The 22,078-nt window shown below is 48.0% G+C and overlaps 1 protein-coding gene across 3 annotated transcripts in view; it reads left to right on the forward strand.

Annotated features, from left to right (window-relative positions):
• Positions 1-22,078, forward strand: part of LOC120909273 (zinc finger protein 567-like) — a 91,907-nt gene that overhangs the window by 48,398 nt on the left and 21,431 nt on the right. For all 3 annotated transcript variants that reach the window (XM_040321009.1, XM_040321007.1, XM_040321008.1), the window contains exons 7-10: positions 8,162-8,259; positions 10,190-10,292; positions 11,673-11,836; positions 20,221-20,320. In XM_040321009.1, coding sequence (XP_040176943.1) covers positions 8,162-8,259; positions 10,190-10,292; positions 11,673-11,836; positions 20,221-20,320 — 465 coding nt within the window. The remainder of the gene's footprint in view (positions 1-8,161; positions 8,260-10,189; positions 10,293-11,672; positions 11,837-20,220; positions 20,321-22,078) is intronic.

Consider the following 22,078-nt stretch of genomic DNA (forward strand, 5'->3'; position numbering starts at 1 on the left):
TACCGTGATGCGTCAATGTACGCCCTCCCAGAATTATCAAGCCGCCTTGTACCCGTCATTCAGCTATGGGCGGGTCGGCAAGTGGTTAAAGAGAAGGTTCCTTCCGGAAAAAATAAAATAAAAGTTAGCAGCTATGAATACTGTAACTGCTGACTTTTAATGTAAGAACACTTACCTATCCAGGGGTGCAGTGCATGCCTTGCTCTTTACTAGCCTTTAGGTGCCCGGCGCCAGCATCCTAACAGTAGGCAGCCGGCTATGCTGCTTTCTGCTTCACAGCCGGTTGCCCACTGCACATGCATGAGCCGCACTGCGCTTTGTGAATGGTCCCGCAGTTTTTTTAGACCAGTTACATGTGCCAGAAGACTGCAGGGAGGGGGAGGAAAACTTCTACTTCTAGGTAAATGCTCCCCCCTCAAAAAAAAAAAAGGAAGGACTTAAAGCGGAGCGTCCCCTTTTAGGCGGAGTTACGCTTAATTCTATTTCAGTTTTTTTTTTCTGAATTCATACATTCTTTAAATAAAAATAATAATCCAAGGCCAATCTGCCACCATAACAGAGATGCTCAGCAAAGCAGCAGGGTGCTGTCATAATGACAATCCAGCCCTTCCTTCAGCCCAATGACAGGCAATCCATACCTTCATACAGACCTGGGAATAAATAATACAGGCGCCTGTGCAGTGCACCCACAATGCACTAATCATGTATGTAATGCTCTGCAGGCAAACTTTTAATAAATGGCAAATTTTTTTACAACTGTGTTAAAGTATGTACAATGTTTTTACAAAAGGCAGACTTTGCCTTTAAAGCGGAGGTCCGCCTCAAAAAAATATTAAAAGCCAGCAGCTACAAATACTGCAGCTGCTGACTTTTAATAAATGGACACTTACCTGTCATTGGTGCCCGCGATGTCGGCAGCCGAAGCCGAGCAATCGCTCGGCTCTCCGCTGCTCCCAGGGATGGACTGGCCATTGGGACTACAGGGAGTTTCCCGGTGGGCCGATGCCTCAGTGGGCTGGCTTCAGTGACAGCAGACTGCCGCCCCCCTCTGCTCCTCTGTCTCTCCCTTTCCACAGCTCTCACCTGGGGGGAACAGAGAAGCAGGGGGAGGACCAGAGGAGCAGGGGGAGGACCAGAGGAGCAGGGGGGCGACAGAGGAGCAAGGGGAGGGGACAGACAGCTGACTCAACAGCTATGGCCTGGGAGTTTCTCACTTCTGCCTAATCTTGTCCCATAAGGGGGGGCACCGAACTGATTATTTTCCCCAGGTGAAATAATGTCTAGCTTCCCCACTGGTACTGCCTATAAGAGTACCAGTACCAGCCGTTCTACTCTAATAAAGTAGAACGGCTAGTGGCCAGTGAAGGGGGAGAGGGGGCTTGGGTGGCCGGGGGGGGGGGGGTGCGGGAGTTGCCCGGCCGCCATGGGAGAGACCTGTCAAAGTGGGCCAGTCTGGATGAAGTCCAGGGCCAAATTTCTGTCCCAGTCCAGCCCTGGCTGCCCCCGCCGCCATCCTCGGTGAGGGAATCAGGAAGTGAAGCGTTGCGGCGCATCCTCACTGGTCCCCGCTCACTTCTGGGACCTGTGTGTTTCCCAGAAGACAGTGGGGGGATGGGTTTTGACGTTGACCCTTGCAGATTATGTGGGGGTCTATGCCCGGAAGTGGGTGCAAATACTTGTATTATACAGGTATTTGCACCCTCCTCCCCCCTAAAAGGTGCAAAATGTGACACTAGAGGTGGGGAGGGTTACGAAAAGCGGAGGTTACATTTTTGTGTGGACCTCCGCTTTAAGGCCCCTTTCACACTGGGACGGGAGGCGTGGTACCGTCGGATTTGCCGCTAGCAGTGCGGTATTAACCCCCGCTAGCGGCCGATAAAGGGTTAATACCGCCCGCAATGCGCCTCTGCATTGAGTAGGCAATTGAGTAGGCAGTGAAGGAGTTTTTCAGGCGGTATAGCAGCGCTATTTTTAGCGCTGTACCGCCTGAAAAACTCCTCAGTGTGAAAGGGGTCTTAATGTCTTTGCCAGTTATGATTGGTTGTCCACAGTGACAACTTCCTTTAGAGTGATAGCGGGTAGGCGGGTTCAGATTCATGCCCAAACATGCTTGAGCCTAAAGCGGTTGTATACCCTCTTGTCATACTTGCACCTACAGGTAAGCCTAAATTAAGGCTTACCTGTAGGTGCTGGCAATATCTCCTTAACCTACATGGTTAAACAGATATTTGCAGAAAATCGGGGGCACCGATGTCTACGGCGCATGTCCACGTCCACTGAGCGCCGCAGCTCTTGAATGGGAGCCTGCCAGATGTGCGCATGCATGGGGATCGTGACGTTCCACGCGAATGCGCGATGTCATCGCCGCTCTAGCCAGTCACAGCGCCGGAGCGGCGATACCCGGAAGTCACTCCGGGTTTAATGTCGGCGACGGAGGACGTGTCCGAGGACCGCTGCGGGGGCTTTCGATCTAAGGCATACTTGCCAATTGTCCCGTTTTTAAAGGGACAGTCCCGTCAAATAGGACCTAGTCCCAGCTAATTTAGCCTGCCGGGACTTGTCCCGGCTATTGGGGAAGGCAGGTGCGGCTTCTGGGTCTCAGCAGGGACCTGAGCCTGCGCTGTGTGTTTGGAATGCAAAGCTCCTTTCTGTCTCCTCCCCTCCCCTCCCTCCAGTCTCGTGCTGTGCGGATCCTTGTTATCTGTGACTCAGCCTCCCCCTCCAATCAGCAGCGCGCTGTGCTGTGAGACCTTGGAGGCGGAGCTCACTGTAGCTCCTGTCGGCTGGCCAGAGGAAGGGAGGAGGTGAGTAAGCTGAACTTTTCTGGGAGAAGTTTCCTAGGGTGGATAGTAGTAGTACAAACTTTCAAGGAGATTTTTTCTTAGGAGAAGAATTGGAGGAGATAGTGAGTTTGAGTGCAGGGTGAGGTCTGCAGCCCAAACACATTTTGACAGATCACTTCTAAGCATGAACACTCTGTGCAAACATCATCCAATCCAATTGCTCAGACTAGATAATGTGGAGTCATTTATAGCCATTCATGTAACCTGTGTGTGTATGTGGTGAGTTCACACCTCTGATTGTACATGTATACAGGTTCTGAGTCTGTGCAATCAGAAGTGTGAACTCACCACATACACACAGGTTACATGAATGGCTATAAATTACCCCACATTATCTAGTCTGAGCAATTGGATTGGATACAGAGTGCTATAAACTGGATTACATAGATCTGTACTTACATCTAGTACTGTTGTATGATTCATTGTTTTAAATGTTTTTAGTGGATGAGTTTTTTTTTTTATTATATACATCGCTATCTGACCACTTCTCAGTCCCCCTCTCCTGTACATACTGCCCCCAGCTTGCATCACCCCCAGATCACATCATACAGACATCACTCCGAGCGAAATACCCCCCCCCCCCCGCTGAGGGACATCATTCCATGGTCACTTACCTTCCCTTATCTTCCCAACATCACTTCCTGATTACCCCATAGACACCACAAGAAATCCCTCCCCATTATGCCACCGCCATACCCTCCAACCTCCTCTCCTGTACTAACTGTGCCCATCATACCCTCTGCACTCCTCCTCTCCTGTACATACTGCCCCAGCATACCCTCTGCACTCCTCCTCCTCTCCTGTACATACTGCCCCAGCATACCCTCTGCACTCCTCCTCCTCCTCTGTACATACTGCCCCATCATACCCTCTGCACTCCTCCTCTCCTGTACATACTGCCCCATCATACCCTCTGCACTCCTCCTCTCCTGTACATACTGCCCCATCATACCCTCTGCACTCCTCCTCTCCTGTACATACTGCCCCATCATACCCTCTGCACTCCTCCTCTCCTGTACACACTGCCCCCATCATACCCTCTGCACTCCTCCTCTCCTGTACACACTGCCCCAGCATACCCTCTGCACTCCTCCTCCTCTCCTGTACATACTGCCCCAGCATACCCTCTGCACTCCTCCTCCTCCTCTGTACATACTGCCCCATCATACCCTCTGCACTCCTCCTCTCCTGTACATACTGCCCCATCATACCCTCTGCACTCCTCCTCTCCTGTACACACTGCCCCCATCATACCCTCTGCACTCCTCCTCCTCTCCTGTACACACTGCCCCCATCATACCCTCTGCACTCCTCCTCTCCTGTACATACTGCCCCAGCATACCCTCTGCACTCCTCCTCCTCTCCTGTACATACTGCCCCATCATACCCTCTGCACTCCTCCTCCTCTCCTGTACATACTGCCCCAGCATACCCTCTGCACTCCTCCTCCTCCTCTGTACATGCTGCCCCATCATACCCTCTGCACTCCTCCTCTCCTGTACATACTGCCCCATCATACCCTCTGCACTCCTCCTCTCCTGTACACACTGCCCCCATCATACCCTCTGCACTCCTCCTCTCCTGTACATACTGCCCCAGCATACCGTCTGCACTCCTCCTCCTCTCCTGTACATACTGCCCCATCATACCCTCTGCACTCCTCCTCCTCTCCTGTACATACTGCCCCAGCATACCCTCTGCACTCCTCCTCCTCCTCTGTACATACTGCCCCATCATACCCTCTGCACTCCTCCTCTCCTGTACATACTGCCCCATCATACCCTCTGCACTCCTCCTCTCCTGTACACACTGCCCCCATCATACCCTCTGCACTCCTCCTCTCCTGTACATACTGCCCCATCATACCCTCTGCACTCCTCCTCTCCTGTACACACTGCCCCCATCATACCCTCTGCACTCCTCCTCTCCTGTACACACTGCCCCAGCATACCCTCTGCACTCCTCCTCCTCTCCTGTACATACTGCCCCCATCATACCCTCTGCACTCCTCCTCTCCTGTACACACTGCCCCAGCATACCCTCTGCACTCCTCCTCCTCTCCTGTACATACTGCCCCAGCATTCCCTCTGCACTCCTCCTCCTCCTCTGTACATACTGCCCCATCATACCCTCTGCACTCCTCTCCTGTACATACTGCCCCATCATACCCTCTGCACTCCTCCTCTCCTGTACATACTGCCCCAGCATACCCTCTGCACTCCACCTCTCCTGTACATACTGCACACATCATACCCTCTGCACTCCTCCTCTCCTGTACATACTGCCCCAGCATACCCTCTGCACTCCTCCTCTCCTGTACATACTGCCCCATCATACCCTCTGCACTCCTCCTCTCCTGTACATACTGCCCCAGCATACCCTCTGCACTCCTCCTCTCCTGTACACACTGCCCCATCATACCCTCTGCACTCCTCCTCTCCTGTACACACTGCCCCATCATACCCTCTGCACTCCTCCTCTCCTGTACACACTGCCCCAGCATACCCTCTGCACTCCTCCTCTCCTGTACATACTGCCCCTTCATACCCTCTGCACTCCTCCTCTCCTGTATATACTGCCCCCATCATACCCTCTGCACTCCTCCTCTCCTGTACACACTGCCCCAGCATACCCTCTGCACTCCTCCTCTCCTGTACATACTGCCCCATCATACCCTCTGCACTCCTCCTCTCCTGTACACACTGCCCCCATCATACCCTCTGCACTCCTCCTCTCCTGTACACACTGCCCCATCATACCCTCTGCACTCCTCCTCTCCTGTACACACTGCCCCAGCATACCCTCTGCACTCCTCCTCTCCTGTACATACTGCCCCATCATACCCTCTGCACTCCTCCTCTCCTGTACACACTGCCCCCATCATACCCTCTGCACTCCTCCTCTCCTGTACACACTGCCCCAGCATACCCTCTGCACTCCTCCTCCTCTCCTGTACATACTGCCCCCATCATACCCTCTGCACTCCTCCTCTCCTGTACACACTGCCCCAGCATACCCTCTGCACTCCTCCTCCTCTCCTGTACACACTGCCCCCATCATACCCTCTGCACTCCTCCTCTCCTGTACATACTGCCCCCATCATACCCTCTGCAATCCTCCTCCTCTCCTGTACACACTGCCCCCATCATACCCTCTGCACTCCTCCTCTCCTGTACACACTGCCCCCATCATACCCTCTGCACTCCTCCTCTCCTGTACACACTGCCCCCATCATACCCTCTGCACTCCTCCTCTCCTGTACACACTGCCCCCATCATACCCTCTGCACTCCTCCTCTCCTGTACATACTGCCCCAGCATACCCTCTGCACTCCTCCTCTCCTGTACATACTGCCCCCATCATACCCTCTGCACTCCTCCTCTCCTGTACATACTGCGGAGTGGGTGGAGCTTCGGGGAAGTGAGTGTGGTAATTAATTAATAGCTGTGCTGCAAAGTGTCCCTGGAATTTTTTTTCAAATGTTGGCAACTATGCTAAGGTAAGTAATTGATAATGAGCTAGTATGCTAGTCATACTAGCTCATTATGCCTTTGCCTTGCAGGTTTTTAAAAAAATAAATAAAAAAAATTGGTATAAAACCGCTTTAACCCTGGTCTGTAGTCTCTGATTATCTCTTGAAGCCCAGGTTCACACTGGGCTGCGGGAGTGAAGCCGTGCGAGTTCAGCTGAACTCACGCGATTTCACTCCCGCCGGCAGTCCCGATTTCGGCCACGATTTCAGAGACATCTGTGCAGGTTTCTGCACAGATGTCAATGTAAATTGTGGCCCGAAATCGCAAAAAGTAGTACAGGAACTACTTTTTGAAATCGGTGCAGCGCCGCACCGATTAGGACGGTGTCATTGCCATCAATTGCCGGCAAATGCCATTGATTTGAGATGCGATTTGACATCTCAAATCGTACCAGTGTGAACCAGGCCGAACAATTAGGTAGATTCAGTAAGACTTGGGCCGGCTTATCAGTAGATAAGCCGACCTAACTCAGAATCTACGCCGACTTATGTTTAAGCGTATGCTCAAACAGAGATACACTTAAACATATCTAAGATAGGACAGCTTGCGCCGTCCTATCTTAGGTTGCAATTTTTCGCGTAGAATATGTAAATGAGTAGATATGCCGATTCACGAACGTACGCCCGGCCGACGCAGTACTTTTACGCCGTCTACGTAAGAGATAGGCCGCGTAAAGTTAGAGCTAGGCCCTAGTTGGAATAGTAATGTCAAGTATGGCCGCCGTTCCCGCGCCAAAATTTTTTACGCCGTTTGCGTAAGTCGTCCGTTAATCAGGATTTACGTAGTTTACGTCCATGTCGAAATCAATAGGCCCGTGCGGCATACTTAGCCGCAATGCACACTGGGAAATGTAGGCGCCCGGCGAATGCGCAGTTCGCAAAAAACGTAAAAAACTTAAGGTCAAGCCTCATTAACATACAACACGCCCCCTCAAACAAATTTGAATTAGGCGCCCTTACGCCCGCCGATTTAGGCTACGCCGCCGTAACTTAGCAGGTAAGTACATTGTGAATCATGTACTTGCCTCGCTAACTTACAGCGGCGTAGCTTAAATTCCTTAAGCTACTGCGCCGCAAAGTTGAGCAAATGTACCTGAATCTAGCTAAATGTCTGCAGTCTCTGTCCATCACTTGTTGCATGTTTGCAGCCTCTGAGAGCTTTCTGTAGCATTACATTGAGTCTCTATTCACACCTGAACTAATTGATTACTGGAGTTTTTCAGGTGTTTTTTAAGCTTTTTTAAAGCATTTTACAGCTTCGGGCTTTTTGTTTAGCCAAAAGAAAGCACTAGGGGAAGGAGAGGCAGAGGAAATTAGGGGTAGAGAACCTCTGTTCGAGCAGAAAACTTCACAACACTCATAAAACGCCCAAGTCAGGCATTTCTAGTGAAGTCTTTGGGGTCCAAAAATGCTTGTAATCTGAGAAAAAGAACTGTTAAAAGAAAAAAAAACTCTTTTGCATCCCAGAAGTGTCTGGCGCCCAATGACTTTCACCATCTTTGCACCCACTATGCCTCACAACCCATTACATATTGAAGCATGTCAGCAGTCTTTGGCCTTGAAGGTTCTCATTAGGCTGGAAGAGGTTAAGAATTTTGCCACACAGAAAAGGGTTAATCTGCAAAAATCTCCCAGCTGATCCCCAGGTTACAAATAAGTGTCAGGGATCACCTGCAATCTGCTGGGCTGTTGGGGCAGGAGGTTTGACTTGTAGGTGGAACATGGCATATGTTAACGTTTAGTTGTTGAAGATTGAGTTTAAAAAATCTTATTTACGTTCTTTCAGTTATTCAGTGACGGTGTCTTTGTAACCAGGATGGAAAAAAAAATTCACCAGAAATCTTCTTGGATTCCTACCAGAGCCAGAGAGAAGAATGTTCACAGGTAAAGATTGCTGTTCTATCTTTTTCATTGAGTTTTAAGTGAATGGTATTTGTGAACATCTAGGCCTGGGGGGGCGCCAATTTTTTATTTTTTTCTGCCTCTAAACTCCCCTGCATGTTATCCTTTGTCCATGCACACATAGGGCCAGATTCACGTAGAATTGCGGCGGCGTAACGTATCCTAGATAAGTTACACCGCCGCAATTTTTCATCGCCAGTGCCTGATTCACCAAGCACTTGCGATGAAAACTACGCCTGCGGCCTCCGGCGCACGGCGGCCCAATTCAAATGGGCGTGTGCCATTTAAATTAGGCGCGCGCCCGCGCCGGACCTACTGCGCATGCTCTGTCTCCTAACTGCCGCCGTGACGTAATTTTTTTGAACGGCGACGCGCGTAGCATACTTCCGTATTCCCGGACGGCTTACGCAAACGACGTTAAATTTTGAATTTTGACGCGGGAACGACGGCCATACTTTAGACAGCAATACACTTGCTGACTAAAGTTAGGGCACCAAAAAACTACGGAAGATGTAGCGAACGTAAAAAAACGCTGTGGATCGGCCGTAACTCCTAATTTGCATACCCAACGCTGGTTTACGACGCAAACTCCCCCCAGCGGCGGCCGCGGTACTGCATCCTAAGATCCGACAGTGTAAAACAATTACACATGTCGGATCTTGGGGATCTCTATGCGTAACTGATTCAGGAGAAACGCCGTCGTATCTCATTTGTGAATCTGGCCCATAGGTTTTTATCAGCGTTGAGGCCCGGTTCACACTAGACTAGTGCGATGTCAGACTTTGCATGTGATTCGCACTGCATTGCTGTGCAGATCACATGCAATGTCTGTACAATGCGATTTCAGTCATACAAACTGGCTGAAATCAACATTGCATTTGCACCAAAATGGAGAAGGAGCCTTTTTTTTTTTTTTTTTTCTGCACTGGAATAGGATTGCATGTGAGCTAATTCCTCCACAATTTCACAGTTCACACTGCGATCTGCGAACCGATCTGATGGTGTCGTTAAATTTACACCTGTAGCAGATCTCGGTGTGAACCACTGCGATTTAGGTGTGATACCAGAACCTGCACTGGAGTCACATGGTTCTCGCATCGCATTAGTGTGAACCTTTGAACAATTCGTAGAGCCTTTGCAGTGCATTAGGGGCTCTGAACAGGGCTGTTGCTATGGGAGAATAGGGGTTCTGGAAGGGGGTTGGGGTCTCTCCAGGGGGTCTGGGATGCATTTGGAGGTTTGGTGCTTTTTATAGTCACTGGAGTGTCTCTAGTAGGCTGGGAGATGTTGGAGGGGGACTGTAGGAAATGTGGCTTTTGAGGTGGTCTGGGGCACTGTTGGAAGATAGGGGTGGGTCACCACGTAGGGCTGGGGCCATTGTTTGGTGTGAGGGCAGAATGGTAGCTGAGGGGCACTATATAAGCTTTGGAGGCGTTATGGTAGTGTGGGGCGCACTGTGGGAGGTATGGGGATACTATAGGATCTAGGGGCACTGTGGAAGCTTTGGAGGTACTTGAGAGCTGCTGGGCGCTGTGGAAGATTTGGGGCACTATAGGATGTGAGGAGTTTAGATTTCCAGCTGCCTGGACTTAGCCTGATACTGTGACTGCTTTGCATCACGGGAAGCATTGATCTACAAAGCCTTTGTGATGGCCAGTGGAGTAATGCCCAGCGTTCCAGCACAGGGCACCAGCTTCTACTCTGCAGCCCTGGTAGCAGAGAGGCTTAGTTCACTTTCCTGACAACGTTTTTCATATTTAAGGGGCAACCTGAAACTTGGTCGATGCATATTTGAGTTGACAACCTTGCTATCTTTACTGTATAGTAACTACTTGCAAATTGTAAATCTGAATTCTGGTTTAGTCTTCTAATTCGTTGTAATTGATGATGAAACATTTCAATCTCTCTGCAGACACCACTGCTGCCCCTTACCCAAGATCCGCACGAAGTCTCCAATCCACGATCGCTCCGTTGACCCAGATGCTTTCCAGCAAAGGGCAAAAATGCTTAATGAGGTTTTAAACTGTGTTCAAAGCAAACTTGTTAACTGTTTAGTAATCATCATGCCTAAAGCCACAGGGACCAAATGTCGGGTAGCATCGGCCAGTTCAATAGAAACTGGCAGACATTCGGCCTGTGTCTATGGCAGCCGGCCCGACAGAAGCTGGCCGTTCGGACGGATTCTGTCGAAGGGTTGTAACTGAAAAAGGGTCAGTCGACCGACTCCCGATCAGTGCTCTCAGCCAAGGGAGCCCAGGGGTCGTCATCCTGGCAGAACACAATGGCACAGCGGGGAAGATTGCTGTACAAATGTTGGACGTAATGACCATTGTCACTAAATCAAGGGGCCCAGAGAAAAATAAAAATTGCTTTGGTGCGGAAGAGGCTTTATATTTGTGAGAACTGAATTGGTTTAAAATGTATGGTTTAAAATGTATCTAAAGCCAAAGTTTTCAATGTTGAGTTCAGGCTGCTTTTGAGGCCTGTGCCCTGAAGAGTGCAACAACGCTTGGCATTTGGTAATGATCACTAAGGATGAGCTCCAGCGTGTTCGCATAGAACACGTGCAGAGCCTGCCAGGAAGTGTGCATGGCGCTGCGCTAATCACAGCCAGGGAGACATTGTCCCGATGCTCGGCTGCGGGGATCGTGAAATGTCTCCCTGGCTGTTATTAGCGCAGTGCTGTGCTCACTTCCTGGCGGGCTCTGCACGTGTTCTATGTGAACACGCCAGAGCTCATCCTTAATGATCACCACTGGTTTGGCCGCATAAGAACCCGTTTACACCAGAACGCAGTGGAGAAACCTACGTTTGTGCAAATTTCCCACTCTACGTTCAAAATGCACTGCAGTTGCAATCTGCAACGGGTGTCCATTTTAATGACGCCTCAAACCCAGGTTGCAAATGCAGTGTGTTTGCCTGCACCAGATTGCATGGTACAGAAGTACCATGCGATCCAGTTGCTGTGTGTGGCCCTTTAAAGGGGTTGTGATCTCCAGAACTGGTAGGTGCAGGGCTCCCAATCGTTGACCACTGTTTGGCTGTGCATTGCTAATGTCATCTAGAACCATGTCTATTGGCTCCCAGTTGACAGCAGTTGACCGTGAGCTGTCAGTGACAGCTTGGTCAGTTTTGGGGGCACTGATGGTGCACACCCCAGAACAAGAGTTTGAAGACCCTGCCATTAAACAGCCACTGCTTATTTCAGCTTTTAATTGACTGCAAAATAAAATAATTTAAAATGTTTTCTGGGCTGAAATGCTGGATATTGCCTAAGATTATAAAGTAGTTTAACAAGTACTGTGCGTTTTTAAAAAAAAATGTTTTATACAAAACTATTGATTTAGTAGAATTCTAATATAACAGCTAGTCCATTTACACTGTTGGTTTTTCAGTTTCTTGAGGATTTTGTCTACACATTGGATAATCCAGGAACCTGTAGATGTCAGGAGTCCTCCACCCATGGCTTGAGTCCTGTGACCAGATTTCTGCATCCTATATTCAAGTTTCTTAGTGGACGATGTGACAGTGGCTTGAGCAGGCTACACAGGAATCTGGAGTGAGTATTGTTACCTCTGTAGCGCCCCCTTACTTTCAGTATGGGCACTACACTAAAGTTAGTGGGGAATGGGAGTTACCTTGCTCCCATTCACTATTTGTTTAAATTTTGGGACTTCTGTCATTCCAGAAATGTCCACTGGGTCAGTCTGTGGTCCAGGGATGCAATGTCATCCCTGGCCATCAGTTGGCGCCAGAGGGGTTCTGGCAGAGTAAGTTTCTACAGCAGTCAATCGGAGGAGCTTTTCCTTCGCGGGGCGTGCTGGAGAGGAGTATATCTGTGACAAATGTCATGTGTTCTAAAATCTTTGCGGGGTCCCCGTTCCAGGTGCGGCATCCACCTTCAGGGTGCACGCATCCATGGACCCCGCCGGCATGGCCCACCTGCCCATAATTGTAGTCTACTTGGAACCTCATCTGGAGGTATAAGGGGACCCCAGTGACCTACTGGGTTCCCGGTTCTACTGAAAGGATCCCAGGCTGGGTGCCGTTCGATTGGGGAGTCGGTTTGAGGTTGACCCGGAGGCAGGTCGTCCAACAGAGCTTGAACAAACCAATTGGGGATCCGGTGACCAGAGTACTGACAGGTATGTTTGCTGTCATCTGGTGACCAATACAGAAATCTACTGGGAGGATTCGCTCCACAGTATTTTGTACCACAAGTGACGACAACAAAATAGCCTTGTCAGTTGAAGACAGAGTTCATCAAAATAATGGACAAAGAATTCTTCAAGGATGAGTCTTAACAGCTGGGTTGCACCATTGCCTCTTCGTGCTGCAAAGGTCAAACTGCCAAACAATCGTGAACCGGCTTTATCCAGATTCAACTCGCTTCAACGAACACTAAAGAACAGGCCTGAAATGAAGGACCATTTCATTACCTTTATGAAGAGGATCTTTGACAATGAGCACGCTGAGCCAGCTCCACCTCTTCAAATACACGATGAGTGCTGGTTCCTACCTTTCTTCGGAGTGTACCATCCACGTAAGCCAAAACAAATCAGGGTAGTGTTCGACTCCAGTGCCAAGCATCAGGGCGTATCCCTGAACGATATTCTTCTCACTGGTCCTAACCTAACCAACAACCTTGTAGGTGTACTCATGAGGTTCAGAAGAGAGCCAGTCACCATAACTGCGGACATTGAACAAATGTTTCATTGCTTTATTGTACGAGAAGACCATAGGAACTTCCTAAGGTTTCTGTGGCACCGTGACAACATGAACAATGAGATAATTGAATACCGCATGAAGGTTCATGTTTTCGGAAATAGCCCCTCACCTGCCGTCGCAACATACGGTTTACGAAGGACTGCTCTTGATGGAGAACAGGAGTATGGTGCAGATGCTCGACATTTCGTCGAGAGAGACTTCTATGTGGACGACGGACTTAAATCTTTACCTACAGCGGAAGAAGCCATAGACCTGCTCCAAAGGACACAAGTTATGCTTTCTGAGGCTAACCTCAGACTACACAAGATTGCCTCAAACAGTGTTGCTGTTATGAAAGCCTTTCAACCTGGTGATCATGCCACAGGGTTTAAAGACTTAAATCTGGGGATGGACATGCCACCTGTGCAGAGAAGTCTGGGCCTACGGTGGGACTTATTAAAAGACAGCTTTGGCTTTCAAGTCAGCTCTGCAGACAAGCCATTTACCAGGCGTGGAGTTCTGTCAGTGGTGAACAGCCTATACGATCCAGTGGGATTTGTGGCTCCCATCACCATACAAGGTAAATCCATACTTAGACAGCTCTCAGAGACTATCAAAGATTGGGATGCTCCACTACCAATAGACAAACTTTCAAGGTGGGGGTCCTGGAAACAGTCGTTGCATGCCTTAGATGGAATCCGTATACCACGCTGCTACCCTTGCTACCAGTCGGAGGAAAGAGCATCACATCTTCTCAGATGCATCTACTGAGGCCATAGCGGCTGTTGCCTACCTCAAGGTAAGGAATTCAGCTAATCTAACCCATGTAGGGTTTCTGTTTGGGAAAGCTAAGTTGGCACCCAAGCCTGAACACACAATTCCTAGGCTTGAACTTTGTGGGACTGTGCTAGCTGTAGAGATTGCAGATGTCATACTGCGTGAGCTAGACATTCAGATAGATGACATCAAATTCTACACAGACAGCAAGGTTGTTCTGGGCTACATATACAACCAGACTAAACGTTTCTATGTCTGTCAGCAACCGTGTAGAAAGAATAAGAAAATCATCTAAACCTGAACAATGGCATTATGTTCCATCTGAAATTAATCCTGCAGATCATGGCACCAGGCCAGTGTCTGCGAGTGCCTTTGTAAATTCTTCTTGGTTAACAGGTCCTGAATTCTTGCTGACTGATCCAGAAGAAACCACGGCTGACGTTTTCAGTCTTCTAGAACCCGAAAAAGATCCAGAGGTTCGTCCTTAAGTTAAAACCCTTGTCAACAGAACTGAACAAAGACGTGCCTTGGGCTGTCAACGCTTTGAACGTTTCTCCAAGTGGACAAGGCTGGTACGCACCACCGCGAGGTTAGTTCATATTGCACACTGCTTTCACACGAAGCTCACAGATGCTCACTGTCGAGGTTGGCACATGTGCCAAAGGCTTCTTTCTGCAAAAGACATTGCTGAAGCTGAACTGATCGTAATACGCAGTGTACAACAGGATGTCTTTGGCTCAGAAATCAGACGTATCCGTGACAAGGGGGACATTCCAAAAAACAGTCCAATTGCTAACCTGAACCCATTCATTGACAATGATGGCACGTTAAGGGTTGGTGGACGCCTAAACAAGGCTAAGTTCAGTGAGCAAGAACAGAATCCTCTCATTATACCTGCTCGCCATCACATCACCACTTTGCTCATACGGCACTACCATGAAAGGGTGAAACACCAAGGTAGACACTTCACAGAGGGAGCCATAAGAGTTGCAGGCCTTTGGATTATAGGAGCAAAAAGACCGATTACAGCTACACTGCACAGCTGTGTTCAGTGCCGCAAACTAAGAGGGAAACATCAGCAACACCAAATGTCAGATTTGCCAGCTGACAGGCTAAGTACTGACCCACCCTTTACTCATGTTGGTCTGGATGTCTTCGGACCATGGATGGTAACAGCCCGCAGAACACGAGGTGGCCAAGCAAATAGTAAGCGATGGGCAGTGCTGTTCACCTGTATGAGTGTACGTGCAGTACACATTAAAGTAATAGAAACTATGGATGCCTCAAGTTTCATCAATGCTCTAAGACGGTTCCTTGCCATCAGAGGACCAGTCAAGACACTAAGATCCGACTGTGGAACTAATTTCGTTGGAGCTTGTCGAGAGTTACAGCTCAACTCTAGGCCAATACAAGACCTTTTAGCTGAAAGAGGCTGCACATGGATTTTCAATCCTCCTCATTCTTCCCACATGGGTGGTTCATGGGAGAGAATGATAGGAATCACGCAAAAAATACTGGACTCTATGCTCATGGACTTGAACTCCACAAGACTTACCCACGAGATTCTAACCACCTTCCTGGCAGAAGCATCTGCCATAATCAATTCAAGACCACTTGTTCCAGTGTCTACATATCCAGAGACCCCAACTATCCTTACTCCAGCCACTCTTCTTACCCAGAAGCTTGGGACTGTTCCCGTGCCACCCGGAGACTTTAAATCAGGAAATCTGTGCTACGGACAGTGGAAGCGAGTACAACACCTTGCCAACTGCTTCTGGAATCGTTGGAAGATGGAGTATCTTTCTACTCTGCAAGGACGCAAGAAATGGCAGCGCCCGAACCTTAACATCCAAGTTGGAGATCTCGTTCTGCTTAAGGATCAGCAAGCTGAAAGAGTCGAGTGGCCTATGGGTCTTATTGTAAAGAGCGTTCCTAGTGATGACGGTAAGGTACGTAAGGTGGAGGTGAAAGTTTCAAGACAAGGGACTGTAAAGACTTTCATCAGACCTATCACGGACTCATTTTTGCTCTTGCCGTTTGGAGGCTGAACTTACTTGGGTATGCTGTTTGATCCTACCTGCGACTTCGAGAAGGAAGTATCTGAAACTTTAGTTGTCACAACTTGAAGCCTTATATTATAGTTGTTGCATTATATGCATGTTCTCCATTATGTCTTTCAGGTTTTCAAGACATCAAGCAAATTGATGTATTTTATGTAAATAGTGGCATTATCATGCCAGACGGGGAGTGTGCTGCCCTAATAGGGGCATAGAATGAGATGCATAGCCTTAGTTAATATTAGCATTGTTATATAGATAGAGTTTATATAGTGTGGTTTGCCTAACTATTTTCTCATAGCTAAATCTATGTGTTATCCTATGCTGCCATCTAGTGGCCCTTTGTTGCAATGCATATGTTTTTTTTCTGTGATTCTTTGAGTTACGACATATTTTCAGTGTATGTATGCCCCTCCCTGCTTCCTGTGTGCAGTACTTCCTGTGTCATCGCCTCAGCTAGCAAGCCACATGTAACAAGGACACTCATGTAATCTGCACAGTACGTAGGAAAGGCATCATCTTTTGACCGCACGGACAGGCACATCAACGTACCTGTACGTGCCTGTCTAGACGTGGGTCGAGGGTCTAGGGTCCAATTGGGACCCCCCCCCCCCCCCCGGCGCTACATGCGGCCGTCGGATTCTCGCGGGGAGAGATCCGGGACGACGGCGCGGCTATTCGTTTATAGCCGTTCCGTCGCGATCGCTCCCCGGAGCTGAAGAACGGGGAGAGCCGTATGTAAACATGGCTTCCCCGTGCTTCACTGTGGCGCTGCATCGATCGAGTGATCCCTTTTATAGGGAGATTCGATCGATGACGTCAGTCCTACAGCCACACCCCCTCCAGTTGTAAACACACACTAGGTGAACACTAAATCCTACAGCGCCCCCTGTGGTTAACTCCCAAACTGCAACTGTCATTTTCACAATAAACAATGCAATTTAAATGCATTTTTTGCTGTGAAAATGACAATGGTCCCAAAAATGTGTGAAAATTGTCCGAAGTGTCCGCCATAATGTCGCAGTCACGAAAAAAATCGCTGATTGCTGCCATTAGTAGTAAAAAAAAAAAAAAATTAATAAAAATGCAATAAAACTATCCCCTATTTTGTAAACGCTATAAATTTAGCGCAAGCCAATCGATAAACTCTTATTGCGATTTTTTTTTTTTTTTACCAAAAATAGGTAGAATACGCATCGGCCTAAACTGAGGAAGAAAAAAAATTTTATATATGTTTTTGGGGGATATTTATTATAGCAAAAATTAAAAAATATTGCATTTTTTTTTCAAAATTGTCGCTCTATTTTTGTTTATAGCGCAAAAAATAAAAACCGCAGAGGTGATCAAATACCACCAAAAGAAAGCTCTATTTGTGGGGAAAAAAAGGACGCCAATTTTGTTTGGGAGCCATGTCGCATGACCGCGCAATTGTCTGTTAAAGCGACGCAGTGCCGAATTGTAAAAACCCCTTGGGTCATGTAGCAGCATATTGGTCCGGTCCGTAAGTGGTTAAATACGCCAATCCCAAATCTTATCAGCGGCTCCTCCAGGGGAAGCGCTACATCTACATAAACTGTGCAGATCTGTGGGAGTGATCCAGCAGGTTTCACCCCTAAAGATGGCCTGCAGGAGGGGGTGGAGTTGAGACCAGTCACCATGCACAAGTTGAAAGAGCAGCGGTGACTGGCCTTTATTATATGGAGCTCCTGCACAGATACAAAGTGTCCCCCTGGATTACTGCTCTCATCTGGAAGAAATAAGCAAGGCACACCAAGATTCAAGTAAAAATACCCATGTTTGCTGTGTTTAGACAATATTTGCTTATCCTGTGTTTTAGCTTTAAAGGATAAGTTCACCTTAGGGAACAGAGTTCTGTGAATAAATGCACTACAAGTCCTGACATCTTTTTGCGGCTGTCGGCTTACATTTCTCAACGAACAACCAGGGTGCTGTTGAGTGCTCTAGTATTAATGTATGGGCACAAAGATTACACTGACCATCTGCAGGAGTCCTGCATGGCGCCTGGGATCTGCTGGTGCAATGCTTTCCAGGCTCCTAAAATGGTAAATGCAAATTATGTTTTTACCTGCAAAAAAGTAAATTTTAGTTATTTTTTAAAAGTGAACTTCTCCTCTAAAGTTTAAAGCCACATTTTGTGTACAAGTGGCCACTGCCCTCACCTATAACTGGTCTTTGCAGTAAGGAGCATACGGGAGGGTAATGCATGCAAAACGAATACAAAGAAATTCCCGGCTCAACTTACCAGCCTGCTAACCAACGGCATTGTCCTGTCCTAACAGTTTGCATTAAAAACAGGTGTTTAGTTTGCACACCTTTGCCAATACGTGTGTAGCGCCCCCTTACTTTCAGTAAAGGCTCTACGCTAAAGTTAGTGGGGGAATGAGAGAGATAATTTGCTCTCATTCAGAATTGTGTTAAATTTGGATTGTTCTGTGGGTCAGACTGCATTCTAGGGATGTGGTACCATCCCTGGGCGACAGGTGGCACCAAAGAGGTCCAGGCGGAGCCACTTCTTCCCAGCAGCCAATGAGAGGAGTTGAGCCTCGCTGTGCATGCTGGGAGGGAGTATTTCTGTGGCGGAGGCCGTTCTTGGTTCTTCGTGGGTTCCTGTTTCCAGGTGCGGCACCCAACGCGGAGTTCTAGACTCTGGGCCCTTCTGGCCTGGAGCGATTGAGGCCAATAAGGGGCCCCAGTGAATGACTGACTGGGTTGTCTGAGAGACTTGAACGAACCACTGGGGATCTGGTGACCGGGACATTGACAGGTACAGGTACACTTCCACTGTCTACCAGTGACCCTATCACAAATTTACTGGGAGGATAAGCTCAACTATTTAGCTCATCCAAGTTCTAGGCCTGTGGCAGAGGCCCCGTCAGAGCCAGGTCTGTGGCAGAGGCCTGCTCTTCCCAGCATCCTTAAAGTGACACTTCGTGGCAGGAGTCTGGCCAGGGGCATTTCACCCACTCTGGCTGAAGTGGCGACGAACTGTAACTACTACTACTGAGAGCAGGGTTGTTTTCCTCTTATCCAGGCCTTATACTGCAAGGTTCTCTTACTTCATCAACCTTTTCTGTCCTACCTCATGTTGATGTTGGTCGTGTTGGGCTGTGAAATAAAGCATTCAGAAAACCTACTACACTGATTGGACATTCGCTTACTGCTCTACTCGCTACCATCACCCCTGGGCAGCGATTAGAGGTAACTTAATACGCCGATCCCAAATCAACCAGCAGCTCCTGAGGGGGTAGCGCTACACATGCGTAAGCTACAGTGCCCCATCAACGCACCCCAGGATTTGTGTGCAAACTAGACCCCAGTTTTTGAACGCATACTGTTAGACTGGACAATTTGGTTGGTTAGCAGGCTGGTTGGTAAGTTGAGCCGGGAATATTTTTGGTTTTGTTTTACATGTGTTGACCCTTCATATGCTCCTTGTAGCAAAGGCCAGTTAAAGGTGAGGGCAGTGGCCATGTGTACTGTTTAAATATTGGTGAGGGGATGTACTGCACCCCTGTTTCTTTTGAGGGGTGGGCTCTCTCCAGGCTCACCTGCCCATTATTATGCATGTTCTTCTACTGTGGAGGCTCTCAGAAATCAGAGTTGGGACTACAGAAAATACTGGGGTGCCTTGACGGGGCTCTGTAGCTTGCGCACGTATTTGCATGTGTGTGTGTGAAAACGAAACGCCTGTTAACACATACTGTTGGTTAGAAGGCTGGTCGCTAAGTTAAAGGGGTTGTAAAGGTAATTTTTTGTTTTATTTTTTTCCCTAAATAGCTTCCTTTACCTTAGTGCAGTCCTCCTTCACTTACCTTATCCTTCGATTTTGCTTTTAAATGTCATAATTTCTTCTGAGAAATCCTCATTTCCTGTTCTTCTGTCTGTAACTACACAGTAATGTGAGGCTTTCTCCCTGGTGAGGAGAAAGCCTCTTGAGGGGAGAGGGGGCGAGCAGGCAAGTCAGGACACTCTCTACTTTGCACATAAAGGAGCTGTGTTAGTGGATGTCCTGACACTCCTGCTCACCCCCTCCCCCTCAAGAGGCTTTCTCCAAACCAGGGAGAAAGTGTCTCATTAGACATTCTCAGAAGAAATAAGGACATTTAAAAGCAAAATCGAAGCAAAGGTAAGTGAAGGAGGACTGCACTAAGATAAAGGAAGCTATTTAGGGGATTTTTTTTTTTTTTTTTTTTTACCTTTACAACCCCTTTTTAAGCTGGGAATTTCTTTAGTTTTGCAAGCTGTCATGAGTACTGTGCTGCTTTTTTTTTTTTTTTGGAGAGGGGGGGGGGGGGGGCGACGCTAGGTCTTCTTTATATATAACCTAAAAATACTTTTGTCAGTTCATGCAAATGTGCTAAATTTTTATTTATTTTTTCAGATACCCATTTGATCTATTGCACAGTTGGTTCTTGAAGATGGAATCTGTGCATTGGCATCGACTTGCCATGGTGGTGCCATGGCTTCAAGATCTTCTGGAGGTGAGTGACCATGCCTTATTTTCTGTTCTGGCCAGTGTATTGTAACAATTTGATCTAATATGTAGCATCAGGAATAAAGTGGAGAAGTGTTAAGACCTCTGTTTTTACTCCTGTCTGGTGTTCAACTGTAGAAATGTTGCCTTGCTTCCTGTCCTGGTGGGGGGGCATTTTAAAAACATGTTGAGGAAGGTCCAGCTTTATTAATATCGGTGTAATCCTAGTGAACTTGCCACTTAAATTCTGACATATAGCGTTCCTCACTCTATCCAAAAAAGTTTGACAGTTACTTTAAAGTTGCTGATCTGAAATCCGCAGACACCTAGACTGAGCAATGTCTTGGCTACAGCACCCTCCTCCACAATATAATTAGGAATACTTTGACCTAAGCATATGTTTGTATCCAAGGATAGACCAAAAGATACCTGTTGGTTGTCGGATTGTATCTCCATGCCAAACTCTCTATAGATGTCTATGCCCATACTATAGTTGTTAGTGGATGTTGGGAGTCTCACAATCTGAAAATTGGTTGGAAATCAATCCAATATTTTTATCTATGTAGCGCCTGTGTACTTTTCGTACAGGTGCTATATTTAAATTTAGTGGGGGAATGAGAGTTATGTTACACTCATTCATTTGATTTGTTAAATTTGGCTGTCGCCAAATCTGGATTGTCCTGTGGGTCAGTCTGTGCTGCAGAGATGCAGTCTCATCTCTGGGCGGCAGGTGGCACCAGAGGGGTCCAGGCGGAGTCGCTTCTTCCCAGCAGCCAATGAGAGGAGTTGGACCTCGCCGTGCATGCTGGGGAGGGGTATTTCTGTCTTATTGAGAAGATCCCAGGCTGGGTGCTGTTCAGTGGGGGACCGGTCTGAGGAGAGCCCGGAGGCAGGTGATCCAATAGGACTTGAACGAACCATCGGGGATCTGGGCACCGGACACTGACCGGTTGCATTCAGGCTGTTAGTCGGTGACCCCAAATGACATACTGGAAGGATTCACTCTACCGTTCAAACTTCCAAGTACTAGGCCTGTGGCAGAGGTCTCATCTTTAAACCCAAAGGTCAATTAGAGCCAAGTTTGTGGCAGAGACTTGTTCCTTCCCAGAAGTTCTAAGTGGCGCTCTGGCTGCCAGGTTCGTGAGAGGGACCTGTCCAGGGGCACTTTACCCACTTCGGCTGAAGTGGCGACGAGGAAAGAGTTGCTGTAAAAGCAGGACTGCTTTTACTTACCCATAGCCTGATTCTGCGAAGTTCATTCTTCTTTCACCAACCTGTCCACTTCAAGTTGACATGTTGGTCGTGTTTGACCGGAGAAATAAAGCATTTGAAAACGTCAACCAACGGTCTAAACATTCTATTACTGCTCTCATCACTACCATCAACCCTAGACACAATATAGAGGTAACTTAAATACGCCTCCTCCGGGGGTAGCACTACATCTAAATGAGCTTTCTGCACAAAACGGGGTGTCAAGAAGACAAAAAAAAGACAAAACGATGGTCGCCGCTGCTGGTGATCACATGCAAAACATCCAATAAACTGGCTGTGCTGAAGTCGATCTGGAGCCTGCCCATAGATGCTGACCTGGCTGAGGTTCACTTCAATCCATTTATAACTGGCTTTAGTGTACCAAATATTTGTATATTTTGTCAGGCTCAAGTGGATTTATGATTAAGAAAATCAGGTGACCCTTGGTAAAAACTGAAGGTCATGGCAATCGGCAGATCAGAGACAGGGGTTCATTGGCTTACCCCAACCTTTG

Source organism: Rana temporaria, chromosome 8 (assembly GCF_905171775.1).
Source record: "Rana temporaria chromosome 8, aRanTem1.1, whole genome shotgun sequence".
NCBI classification, from domain to species: domain Eukaryota; kingdom Metazoa; phylum Chordata; class Amphibia; order Anura; family Ranidae; genus Rana; species Rana temporaria.